The sequence below is a fragment of the Megalopta genalis genome, chromosome 4, assembly GCF_051020955.1.
Source record: "Megalopta genalis isolate 19385.01 chromosome 4, iyMegGena1_principal, whole genome shotgun sequence".
NCBI lineage: Eukaryota > Metazoa > Arthropoda > Insecta > Hymenoptera > Halictidae > Megalopta > Megalopta genalis.
Window position 1 is genome coordinate 25,954,500 of NC_135016.1, and position 10,887 is coordinate 25,965,386.

Sequence of the window (10,887 nt, forward strand, 5' to 3'; positions counted from 1 at the left end):
TGAGCTACTAGAGCAAGCCATTATAGTGGCGTGTCGTTCTGAAAGATGACATCCGCGAAAGCCACTATAGTGGCGCGTCGTGCCTAAAAGGTTAAACCTCAGATTAAAAAATATCCGAACTTTTTCTAAAGTAAAAATATAGCCTGCGCGCGATAAATATAAACGTTCTCTGCCACTTAGGAAATTATGAACAAAGTAGAATGTTCAAAACCTGAGGCAATAGTTTCTCGTTCAACGGGAGGCCGCGCGGCTCGGCCGGGAAAATAACAGAATGTTGCATGCCGAGGTGAATAGGATTTTTCCCGGTCATTAGAGCAGTTCTACTTGGTGTGCACAACGCGGGCACGTAATGACTGTTCAATATGATCCCGTTGTATGCGAGAGCGTCGATGTTCGGCGTAGGAATCTGATCCGATCCGTGGAAGCTTACGTCGTTCCATCCCTGAAATATGAGATTATATACTTATTTTCCGCATGAACGCGAACACGTTCTCGCACTATAAACTTCGCGTTTTCCGGGCGACATTTCGCGCGAATATTACGCGCCGCTGAATCGGAAGCTCACCATGTCATCGGCCAGAATAATCACGATATGGGGCTTTCGATTTTGGCCGTGACGAAATTCGTTGTCATCGTCGATGTCCGCGTTTCCATGTTTCAAATCCGTCGTGGACGGAACATTCGTCTCCGCCGTGAACTTCGAAACGAACGACGAGAAGAAGAATGCAACTGCACTTGTCACTAAACACTCCGACAGTACCAACAGCGTCAGCAGTTTTGATACCAACGAGACGTTCATCTCGAAATATACTGCAAGAGAGAACATAGAATGAGAACAAGATAGAATTTCAAGAAAGCCAGCTGCAGTTTTGTTACCGAATAAGAGAAAACCGTGACGCAAATCGACGTGAAAAACTAAATCAAATATATTCAACAAACTGTTTCCACACCGGATTCGGTTTTCGAGAAAATCGAATCTGAATATTCATTGGCCGTGCGTGCCGTTGTGCAGGACCCGAATAATGCGTCTGTCCATTGGTACGCCTTTCTATTTATTTTAGCACGATAAATATTCCATTTCGATATTCCTACGAACAGAATCGGACAGAGAACTTTACATTTCCGATTTATTGCTTCGCGAAGAACGATCACAGGTCTATTTGACGGTCTGTCCTATGCTCCGTGGAAAAACAAACGGGATAAAAATGCACTCGATTCACAGGAGAAAAACTTCCGAAAAATCAGCGATTAACAATTCGGGGATTCTTGATCGGTGTTTAAGCGACGCGGCCGGCAGTGCAGTAAATTCTTAATTCGCGCTCAGATTGTGCACAAAAATGGACAATTTGGGAAGAGAAGATACGATTATTCGAGTCTCGCGGCTCGTTTTTATAGTTACCGATTGTCAACTCCTCTTCCCAAATTGTCCATTTTTGTACATAATCGAAGCACGAATTAGGGAGAATTTACTGTAATCGTATTGGGAAATCAATAAGTTGTCTCGTGTAACGTAGTCCACTCACTTCCCGGGATTGTGTCTGAACGAAAACTTGTCAGATATATCACATAACGATCTTTTAAATGTGCGCACAGTCGTCGAAAGACATATTAACGTAATAACGTTGAATAATAAAAAGAGTGTTTCGAAGGAACGGTGAATAGGCGCGGCGCGAGAAGTCGCATTCCCCAGATAAAAGTTTCTCTTACGTCGACGGCAAAGGGGGTGAAAGATCGGCGACGATGAAAGGTACCCTGTTATTAGCGGCAAGATCTCCATTTTTTGCGCTTGCGTTCGTGGACCGTCATCCCGTTGAATAGGGCGAAAGAGATCAGTTGTCCGGGGCTCGTCTTTTGCAACGCGAGAACCGACTGACTGGGGAAACTTGAGATGTCTTGGTTTATTATCACTTTGGATTTTCTGCACGACGGGGGAAACACGCGGAGCAAAGGGAGGATCTGGAGCATAACGAGAGTACTCCTACGGGGAAGGAAAAAGGAGGTGGGGCACGGTGGGAAAACTTCGAGCGGTATCAGCGATTTCGCGAAGCACGCCCGAGAAGAATCATCCGACATATCTGGAATCGGTAAACATTCGTAACGCGGGAGAAACGCATTTTCGTTAAAATGACGTTTCACGTTTTGTTCCGACTACCGAGAAATCTGAAAGAATTATTCCGCTCGTATTACAAAATCAAATGATCCGGCCATTATTCACGAAGGCTGAAAATTTCCTGTCTTAATCACTCTAATATTTCATCGTCAAGCTAAGTCGATGCAGAAAAGTCCACAGTCTACTTTTCACGTGTTTCGAGCTTTGATCCAGCCAATCTAGAAATTCGGGCGAAGCACGACCGAGAAGAATTATCCAACAAATCTGGAATCGGTAAATATTCGTAACGCGGGAGGAGAAACGTATTTTCGTTAAAATGACGTTTCACGTTTTGCTCCGAGACTACCGAGAAATCTGAAAGAATTATTCCGCTCGTATTACAAAATCAAATGATCCGGCCATTATTCACGAAGGCTGAAAATTTCCTGTCTTAATCACTCTAATATTTCATCGTCAAGCTAAGTCGATGCAGAAAAATCCACAGTCTACTTTTCACGTGTTTCGAGCTTTGATCCAGCCAATCTAGAAATTCGGGCGAAGCACGCCAGAGAAGAATCATCCGACATATCTGGAATCGGTAAACATTCGTAACGCGGGAGAAACGCATTTTCGTTAAAATGACGTTTCACGTTTTGCTCCGAGACTACCGAGAAATCTGAAAGAATTATTCCGCTCGTATTACAAAATCAAATGATCCGGCCATTATTCACGAAGGCTGAAAGTTTCCTGTGTTAATAACTCTAATATTTCATCATCAAGCTAAGTCGATGCAGAAAAGTCCACAGTCTACTTATTACGTGTTTCGAGCTTTGATCCAGCCAAACCAGAAATATCTCGCATCGAACAGACAGTAATTGATGCATCATTCGCGATTGTTATTCGAGACGTTTCGGTGGAGCTATTTGTAGGAAGTGAAATGGAATAGAATTCCATGTACAGTAAGCTCTCTCCAATTGTCCCTCAACTTGTAAACAAAAATGGACGATTTGAGAAGAGGAGATGCCGATTGTCAATTATAAAAACGAGGCACAAGGTTCGAATAATCGTATCTCTTCTTCCCAAATTGTCCATTTTGGTTTACAAGCTGAAGGACAATTAGGGAGAATTCCATGTACAGTAATGTCTCTCTGATTGACGGCCAGATTGACCACAAAAATTGACAATTTGCGAAGAGGAGATACGATTATTAGAGACTTGCGGTTTATTTTGATAGTTATAAATTGTCCACAATTATAAAAATGAGCCGCAAGGCTCGAATAATCGTATCTCTTCTTCCCAAATTGTCCGTTTTGGTTTACAAGCTGAAGGACAATTAGGGAGAATTCCATGTACTTCGTAAAGAGTTTAAGTAAAAAAAAGAATGCTTTTTAAATGTTCTTATACTTCGTATATATTATAATTGTTCTAAAATTTGCATCCAAAGTGCCTCACCTTTTGCTGTCTATTTTGATGCGATTTTAGTGTTTTCATAAGGAAATGCGTGGACTAGCCGATGCTTATTTCATCATCGAGGCGCCATTACAAGGAAAGGAGGTTCGTGAACTAGCCGATGCTTATTTCATCACCGGGACGGTCGCTAGGAGTAGAAGGGTAGAGCTTAAAGTTTGGTTGCCACGTAACTTTTTAAGAAGAGAAATGAAGATACACTTTGAGCGGTAAAGGTGTATCTCCGTTGCTTCGAATCAGGAAATGGAATAATTGACTTTAACAACTAAAGAGACTGGTAAAAGGTAGTATAATACAAGTTTTAAGTCTATTACAACTGTACGTGTACGAGTGTAACGCAGATTCCAAGTCGCGTTCTCACTGAATCGGTGGGGGCTTATTACCCTGTGGCAATATACGCATTCCGTTGAAATGCTCGAAAGAGAATCAGCCGGTTCCAGAAAGTTCGTCGTCGTACCCCTTGACATAACCTTGACTCATATACAGAGTGTCCCAAAAATGTCTCGCAATCCGGAAATAGCGGGTTCCTCGGATCAATTGAAGCAACTTTTTCCTTTACAAAAATTTTCTCCGAGGCGCCGTTAACGAGTTATTAACGAAAAACAGTGATCAATAAGAATCGAGTACGGCTGACGCGAGGCGGCCCAGCCAACCAGCGCACGAAGCCCAGTTCCGCTCATTGGCTCGGCCGGCTCGCGCCAGCTGAGCTGGGATTCGACTGCCTCGACCGCAGGCGCCGTTGGCTCGGCCACCTCGCGGCAGCTGATCTCGCCTCTCATTGGTCACTGTTTTTCGTTAATAACTCGTTAACGATGCCTCGGAGAAAATTTTCGTAAAGGAAAAAGTTGCTTCATATGATCTGAGGAACCCGCCACTTTCGGATTGCGAGACTTTTTTGGGACACCCTGTACATACAGAGTGATCCCCCTGCCGGCGCTGGCCGGCGTACGCTTCCAGGAAGGAGTAAAAAAAGAACAGGTCGGGAAATTCTCCGTACGTTAGAAATTTACACGGCATTTGTAATTAACATTCCTGAAAAGTTTTTGTCCCGATATATGTATAAGCATCGGATCGTCCTTAAAATTTGTACGATTAAGTATTTGGAAAGAGCTCATCGAAGCTACGTTATTCTAATGCAAATATGCCAGCAGCACAAAGTTTGGTTACTCTTCGAGGAAATAATGAGCAAGAGGAAGCATCTCTTTAACGGGAACGGTTATTATAGACGGAATATGGAGTGCTCGCCGCGATAATTCGCCTAACCGAGCCGAACGTTGCCGCTGTTTGCCAAATATAATTTGAATAATTAGACGGGAACGTAAATAAAATTTGCCCATCCACCGATCCCGCGGCGGATAATTAAACTTCCAATTGCGGCGACGTCGAGATTTTCATAAACGGATCGGCCCGAAAATCGGCTCGCTAATTGCCGTCGATTTGCTCGATTTGTCCCGCCTGGCACGTACCAACTATACAATGAATCCACACGTGACGCCCTGATTCATTCCCATTATTTAGCATCGCCTAACACGCGGGAAATGGAAACGGTAATCATACGGCAATTATGCCGAGCTTCGTGTCCGTTGTTCCGTATAAAGGAAAATTCAGTTCGAGCCGTTAGAGCACGTCCATCGATCTAATACGTAAGAATGGTTTTTCCTTTTATCGTGCCAAAGCACAGTTGGGTTTTCGAGCTCTCTGAAATTTTAACGAGGCCAACTGGTGCTTTGAACGAGCATCAACGAGCTGGGAAAAATATTGGGAAAAAAGGTTTCTCGTATCTTCTTTGAAATTATGAAGGCGACCGCGGACAGCAGTGATTTGCAAGGTGGTATCCACGGCACATTAAGTGCGCAAAAACGTTACGCGGAACGCGTCCAAGAAATTCACGAGCCGGCCATAGATACGCGCCTCTCATTAAACGGTTACGTTCATATAAAAAGCACGTGATGATTAGCGGCCGGATTACCATAGCTTGTGTTCCAGCTAACGGCTTTCTTAATTAGTAAATAGTAATTCATGTTTGGATCACGTGCCAGAATAACATATCGTGAACACTTAACATTATTTCCTCGTCGCAGACAACCTTTAACACGATCACAACGAAAGATAACGAGAATACGGTGAGAATATACCATTAGGATCAATTACAGAAAAGAGCTTGTATTACATATTTATAGAAAATGGACGAGTTATGCTCGTTTTTCTGGTGAATTATAGCTGTGCGTGTTATGCTGTAATAACGTTAAGCAGTAACATCGCGATGTAAGAGCTCTCTTTGTAATTGGCTGTTAAGAAAAGAAACGGCGGATAAAAAACGACTACATACATATCTTTCCTCCTGCATATGTATTCTGAAAATCATGGTTTTACTTATGTTCGCGCAGGCAAACTGTTTATCGCCACGCAGGTGCTAAACTTCAATCGATAGATATTCCACGAATTTATTATCGAACGCTGGCGCGAATATCGTTATCACCCAAATAAAAACTTTTCGAATTTCATACATAACGAAATTAAATATATTGCAGCTCAACGTATTTAGAAAGCACACGTGTGCATTGTTTACTTGTAGTCGTTATATTTTCTATTTTTTGCAATTTCTGTAAATTGATGCGCATCGAATCCACAGTTTATCGATTAGAAAGAGAATTACGACTATTTTTGTCTTCACTGATTTTATCGAAATATATATATATATCACTGTACTCACTTCCATTTCCACCCTGCATCGTTACGCGTTCGTTGAAGTGCGATTATTTCACGCGTAATTCATGCGCGTTTCACACACACACACAGCTTTCCCTCTCTCTTTAAATCAATCTTTCATTTTCATCTGACCGACATTCATTCTGCAAAACAATTCGATAGATCTGCGTGACATTGTTTCAGTGTCGAAAAACCGGGTTATGTCACCGTCATTTTCACTCTTGCTTTCTTCGAGACGAAGACTCGCTTTCGTCGCACAAAAAGACAAGAAAGGAACAGCCCTATCGTGGCATAATCTTTTCTTTCGGTGCACCGTATCGACACACGTTTCCTGGTTAACTTTTATTGCAACGCACGGTGCAGTGTTTTTTGCGTATTTATAGCAGCGTTTCATTATTCAATAAAAACGCACTGTCTGCGCGACGATATTGTGTTGCGGATTGCTTGTGGTTGAAACGTTGCGAATGGAATAAGAAGTTGCTGTTGTACAATACATTTTATCATATTATATAACAAAATGCAGCGCATAATCTTCGAAAAAGTTTAATGCCCTTTCTATCCTTTTTAAGACGATTTCGTCGCGGTTTCAATCGTCATAAATGTCTTCATATGATTTTGTACTTCAACAAGAACACGTCAGCAGTCTAATTACAAACTGACATGTAACGCCTGCATTTAATTTTCGCTATCAGTTATATAACATTACCATTCTATCCCTATCTGTTTCTATAAATATTTACATTGTGATTTATTCCTATAATAATCTAACACAAACTGACAACTAGAAAATGCTAATGCTAATGAAAAATCAATTTTTACATACATTACTAATTTCTTCGTAATCTATGTATACTGTTTACATATTGCTGTGCGTGCATTATTTGTTATTATCTTTTTGGAATTTCCTTCAATGTAGTCGTACTGTAATAATATACATGTGTTATCGTTACATTGTACGAATGTTTCAAAAATTTATTTAACACAAGTATTCGCCCCGATGCATCAACACCGAATAAGTTGTGTAATACGCTGATTATCGTGTCTTGGAATTTATAAATTGTTCACCGATGATTATTTCGATTGGATTAAACAACCGGCCACAATATGCATATATAGGACGGTAGAATTTACGGGCTCACCTCGAAACACAATGAAGCAAACTTTCTTGTCGAACAGTTCGTAGGAGACTGCGATTCGACTAATTCACGCTTAAATGGCGAGCTCTCGTGCAACCTCGGCGGCAGTTTTTGTATTTCGGCCGTGGTGGATAATGTTATAAAACAGATAATCGAATGCGAAGTGGAATAGCCTGAAGAGAAAAGTTGTATCAGAACTGCGCGATGATTTCCATATTGTGCTCCATGTTTGCGTATGTCGCAAACGCATGAAAATTTACAGTCTGGCAATGAGGAATTCGAAACATTGATAGCTACGATTCAGCGCATTGCTTTCGATTTCTTTAAATTTCCACACAAAGAAGTGTGAATCCGGAAGAACCTCTGCGGTCTAATATGCAATAATTAGTTCGGAACGTTGCGATGATTTCCATATTGTGCTCCATGTTTGCGTATGTCGCAAACGCATGAAAATTTACAGTCTGGCAATGACGAATTCGAAACATTGATAACTACGATTCAGCGCATTGCTTTCGATTTCTTTAAATTTCCATACAAAACAGTGTGAATCCGGACGAACCTCTGCGGTCTAATATGCAATAATTAGTTCAGAACGTTGCGATGATTTCCATATTGTGCTCCATGTTTGCGTATGTCGCAAACGCATGAAAATTTACAGTCTGGCAATGACGAATTCGAAACATTGATAACTACGATTCAACGCATTGCTTTCGATTTCTTTAAATTTCCATGCAAAAGAGTGTGAATCCGGACGAACCTCTGCGGTCTAATATGCAATAATTAGTTCGGAACGTTGTACGCACCGTGCACCTTGTCAAGTATTAATGCAAAACTCGTTAATCAGTTACTATTCGCTGAATAAGTTTGCATTTTCGGCTTACACGTCACGGAGAACGACTTTCTATTAATGCACACCATTTAAATGCATTTCAAGCTGACAACGCCAAGGAATGCAAAGTACGGCCTGGTGCCCGGCTAACCGTGGCTTCTGCATAAGTCTGTGTCTGCTATTTCGTTTAAGTAAAACATTGCGTTTCGAATGACGCGAAACGCTTTCTACGATCCAGACGATCACGAGTCAACAACTGCAACACCCAGAATCGTGGCAATCGCGCCGTTTAGAATCTATTTCTATCCGATATATCGAACATTGACATTGCACGGTGTGCACGTTTTAACTGTTTGCATGATGCGACATTAAACGTGTGTATTCAAGTTTGTGCGGTATTTCACTTTTGTCGATTACGTGGAGAGCTTTCCAGCCAGGTACCGGGAACCAAGTTAATCAATTCCATTTCCCAGAAGTTCGTGCATTTCAGTATGCCTATGCATTTCGACGCTATCGCGAACTAGTACGATAAGCAACTATCTGCTGTCGACTTCGAAACTGCAGAAAATTTGAATTTTAATCAGAGGATTATTATGCATTTACGTTTACACGTTGTTGTCGATCGAAGTTACATAGATTCTTAATCGATGCAAGTTGTATTCAGTTTCTCATTTTGTAAATGAAATTTCATTTTGTTAATTTATTAGATCTATTTTTCACATTCATTGTGTCCATTAAACGAAACTTCGTGTCCTCGTTAACGCTGCAGCTATTGCTGTCGGCGAAGATAAAAGACGCAAGAGGGGCTGAAATAAAAATCAAAGAAAAGTGAGATGTTGAGGAACTTGCATTGCACGCCATTTTATTTGCAAACAAGAACCACGATGTTTATTGTTTTTGGTTTCTAGCCAAGAGGATTCCAAAAAAGAGTCGCGATTTTTAGTGTCAGTCTAGAGATGGGAAGAGAACGAAATAGAATAATGAATTCGCGTTTCGTTTTGTTCCACGGAGGATGAAAAATGAAACACTGGATTATGGCCAACGATCTTGTGTACAGTAAAAGATTTAACGGCATTCGTATCAGTGATTTTTACCGAAATATAAAATATGGGCGTATTTGTCGGTAATTTTTTCGGTTTAACTATTTCATTATAATTTTCGAAGTAGTTCGAAGCACAGATTTAGAATTGGTATTATTTTATTATCGATGCTATGTTAACAAATACCGAAAATGATATCGAGGTTAAAGTAATTACCAGGATGTTTATGGTAATTATAGACAGCAGATTCTACGCACCTATGATAAAAATGCCTAATTGAAGTGCAAAACTGTGAAGACATTAGAACAAAAGCTTATCGCGAGTTTTAAAACGGGAATGACATTTGCATCTAACTTATGTTTCTTACAATTAATATGAATAATGATACATTAGTAATGACACATTACAATTTACAATAGTTACAATAGTTGGCATATCTTATGACTGCAGACTGCGGTTATGCTATATTTTATTGTGCGAAAATATATTGATATTTTTGTATTACGGTATAATAATAAAATCGTAAAATTAATAGGACTTACAAACGCATTACTTAAGATCTATTATTTAATTAATATCGGCATTAAAAGAAAATTCCGTCGTACATCGATACTATACTGTAACGATTCCGGTATTATATTATATTATTATATTACCAGTGCAATATACACAATAATAAAATCGTAGTTAAAATTAATAGGACTTGCAAACGTACTACTTAAGAGATCTATTATTTAATTAATATCGGCATTAAAAGAAAATTCGGTGGTATATCTATACTATACCGTAACGATTCCGGTATTATATTATATTATTATATTACCAGTGCAATATACGTAATAATAAAATCGTAGTTAAAATTAATAGGATTGCAAACGTACTACTTAAGATCTATTATTTAATTAATATCGGTATTTTAAAAGAAAATTCGGTCGTATATCTGTACTATACCGTAACGATTCCAGTATTATATTATATTATTATATTACCAGTGCAATATACCGGTATAAAAATTATGCCGATTTTAAATCCCCCGTAACTTGTTAATATTGAACGATAAATATTCAGAATAGCTGGATAGAACGAGCCGCAGTTCTCCCTCTGCGTTTGTTGAGAGTCTCCTTTTTTTCTGTTAACATTTTTATCCAAATAAGGACGCATAATATGTGCACGGAATTTCCAATTTTCTCAATTGCACGGAGTGTAACAGATACGTCTGGATACACGCCAACGACCACCGACTACAAAAACACCTTGAACGTTAATCACGATTTCCATCGCAGCTGGTTTTTTCGGTTTTCAGCGGAACCTGAGAACGCTGTACATTATTCTCGAACGTTTCGCCTTGTCTTAGCTGCTGTCGAATGCTTCTCACGAATTATTAATGTTACGCAAAATCATACAGCGAACTAGGCTTGGATGAAATTTAGAAAATTGTATCGAACTTGGAAAATTAATTTATCTGTAGTATTATAACGATTCTGTGCCGTAAAATACATGATACGGAAGTTTATCCAAAATTCTCACACGTTTAAATCCTTATTTGCATTCTTAATGTACGCGACAATTGTTAAATTATTCCGAAGAATTTTCGTTTATTATGCCACACGATTTTTG

At 39.8% G+C, this 10,887-nt stretch overlaps 1 protein-coding gene across 4 annotated transcripts in view; it reads right to left on the reverse strand.

Annotated features, from left to right (window-relative positions):
• Positions 1 to 7,502, reverse strand: part of LOC143259293 (arylsulfatase I) — a 15,712-nt gene extending 8,210 nt beyond the window's left edge. For 2 of the 4 annotated variants that reach the window (XR_013033114.1, XM_076520824.1), the window contains exons 1-3: positions 1,708 to 1,875; positions 566 to 810; positions 212 to 442 (exon numbers count right to left, since the gene is read on the reverse strand). Coding sequence is in view for 3 of the 4 variants with exons in the window: in XM_076520824.1 (XP_076376939.1) it covers positions 212 to 442; positions 566 to 810; positions 1,708 to 1,777 (546 nt within the window). In the remaining variant the exon portion in view is untranslated. Of the gene's footprint in view, positions 1 to 211; positions 443 to 565; positions 811 to 1,707; positions 1,876 to 7,404 lie in introns of those variants that run through there. The other 2 variants (XM_076520826.1, XM_076520825.1) reach the window with 2 other exon arrangements.
• Between the last annotated feature and the right edge of the window lie 3,385 nt (positions 7,503 to 10,887).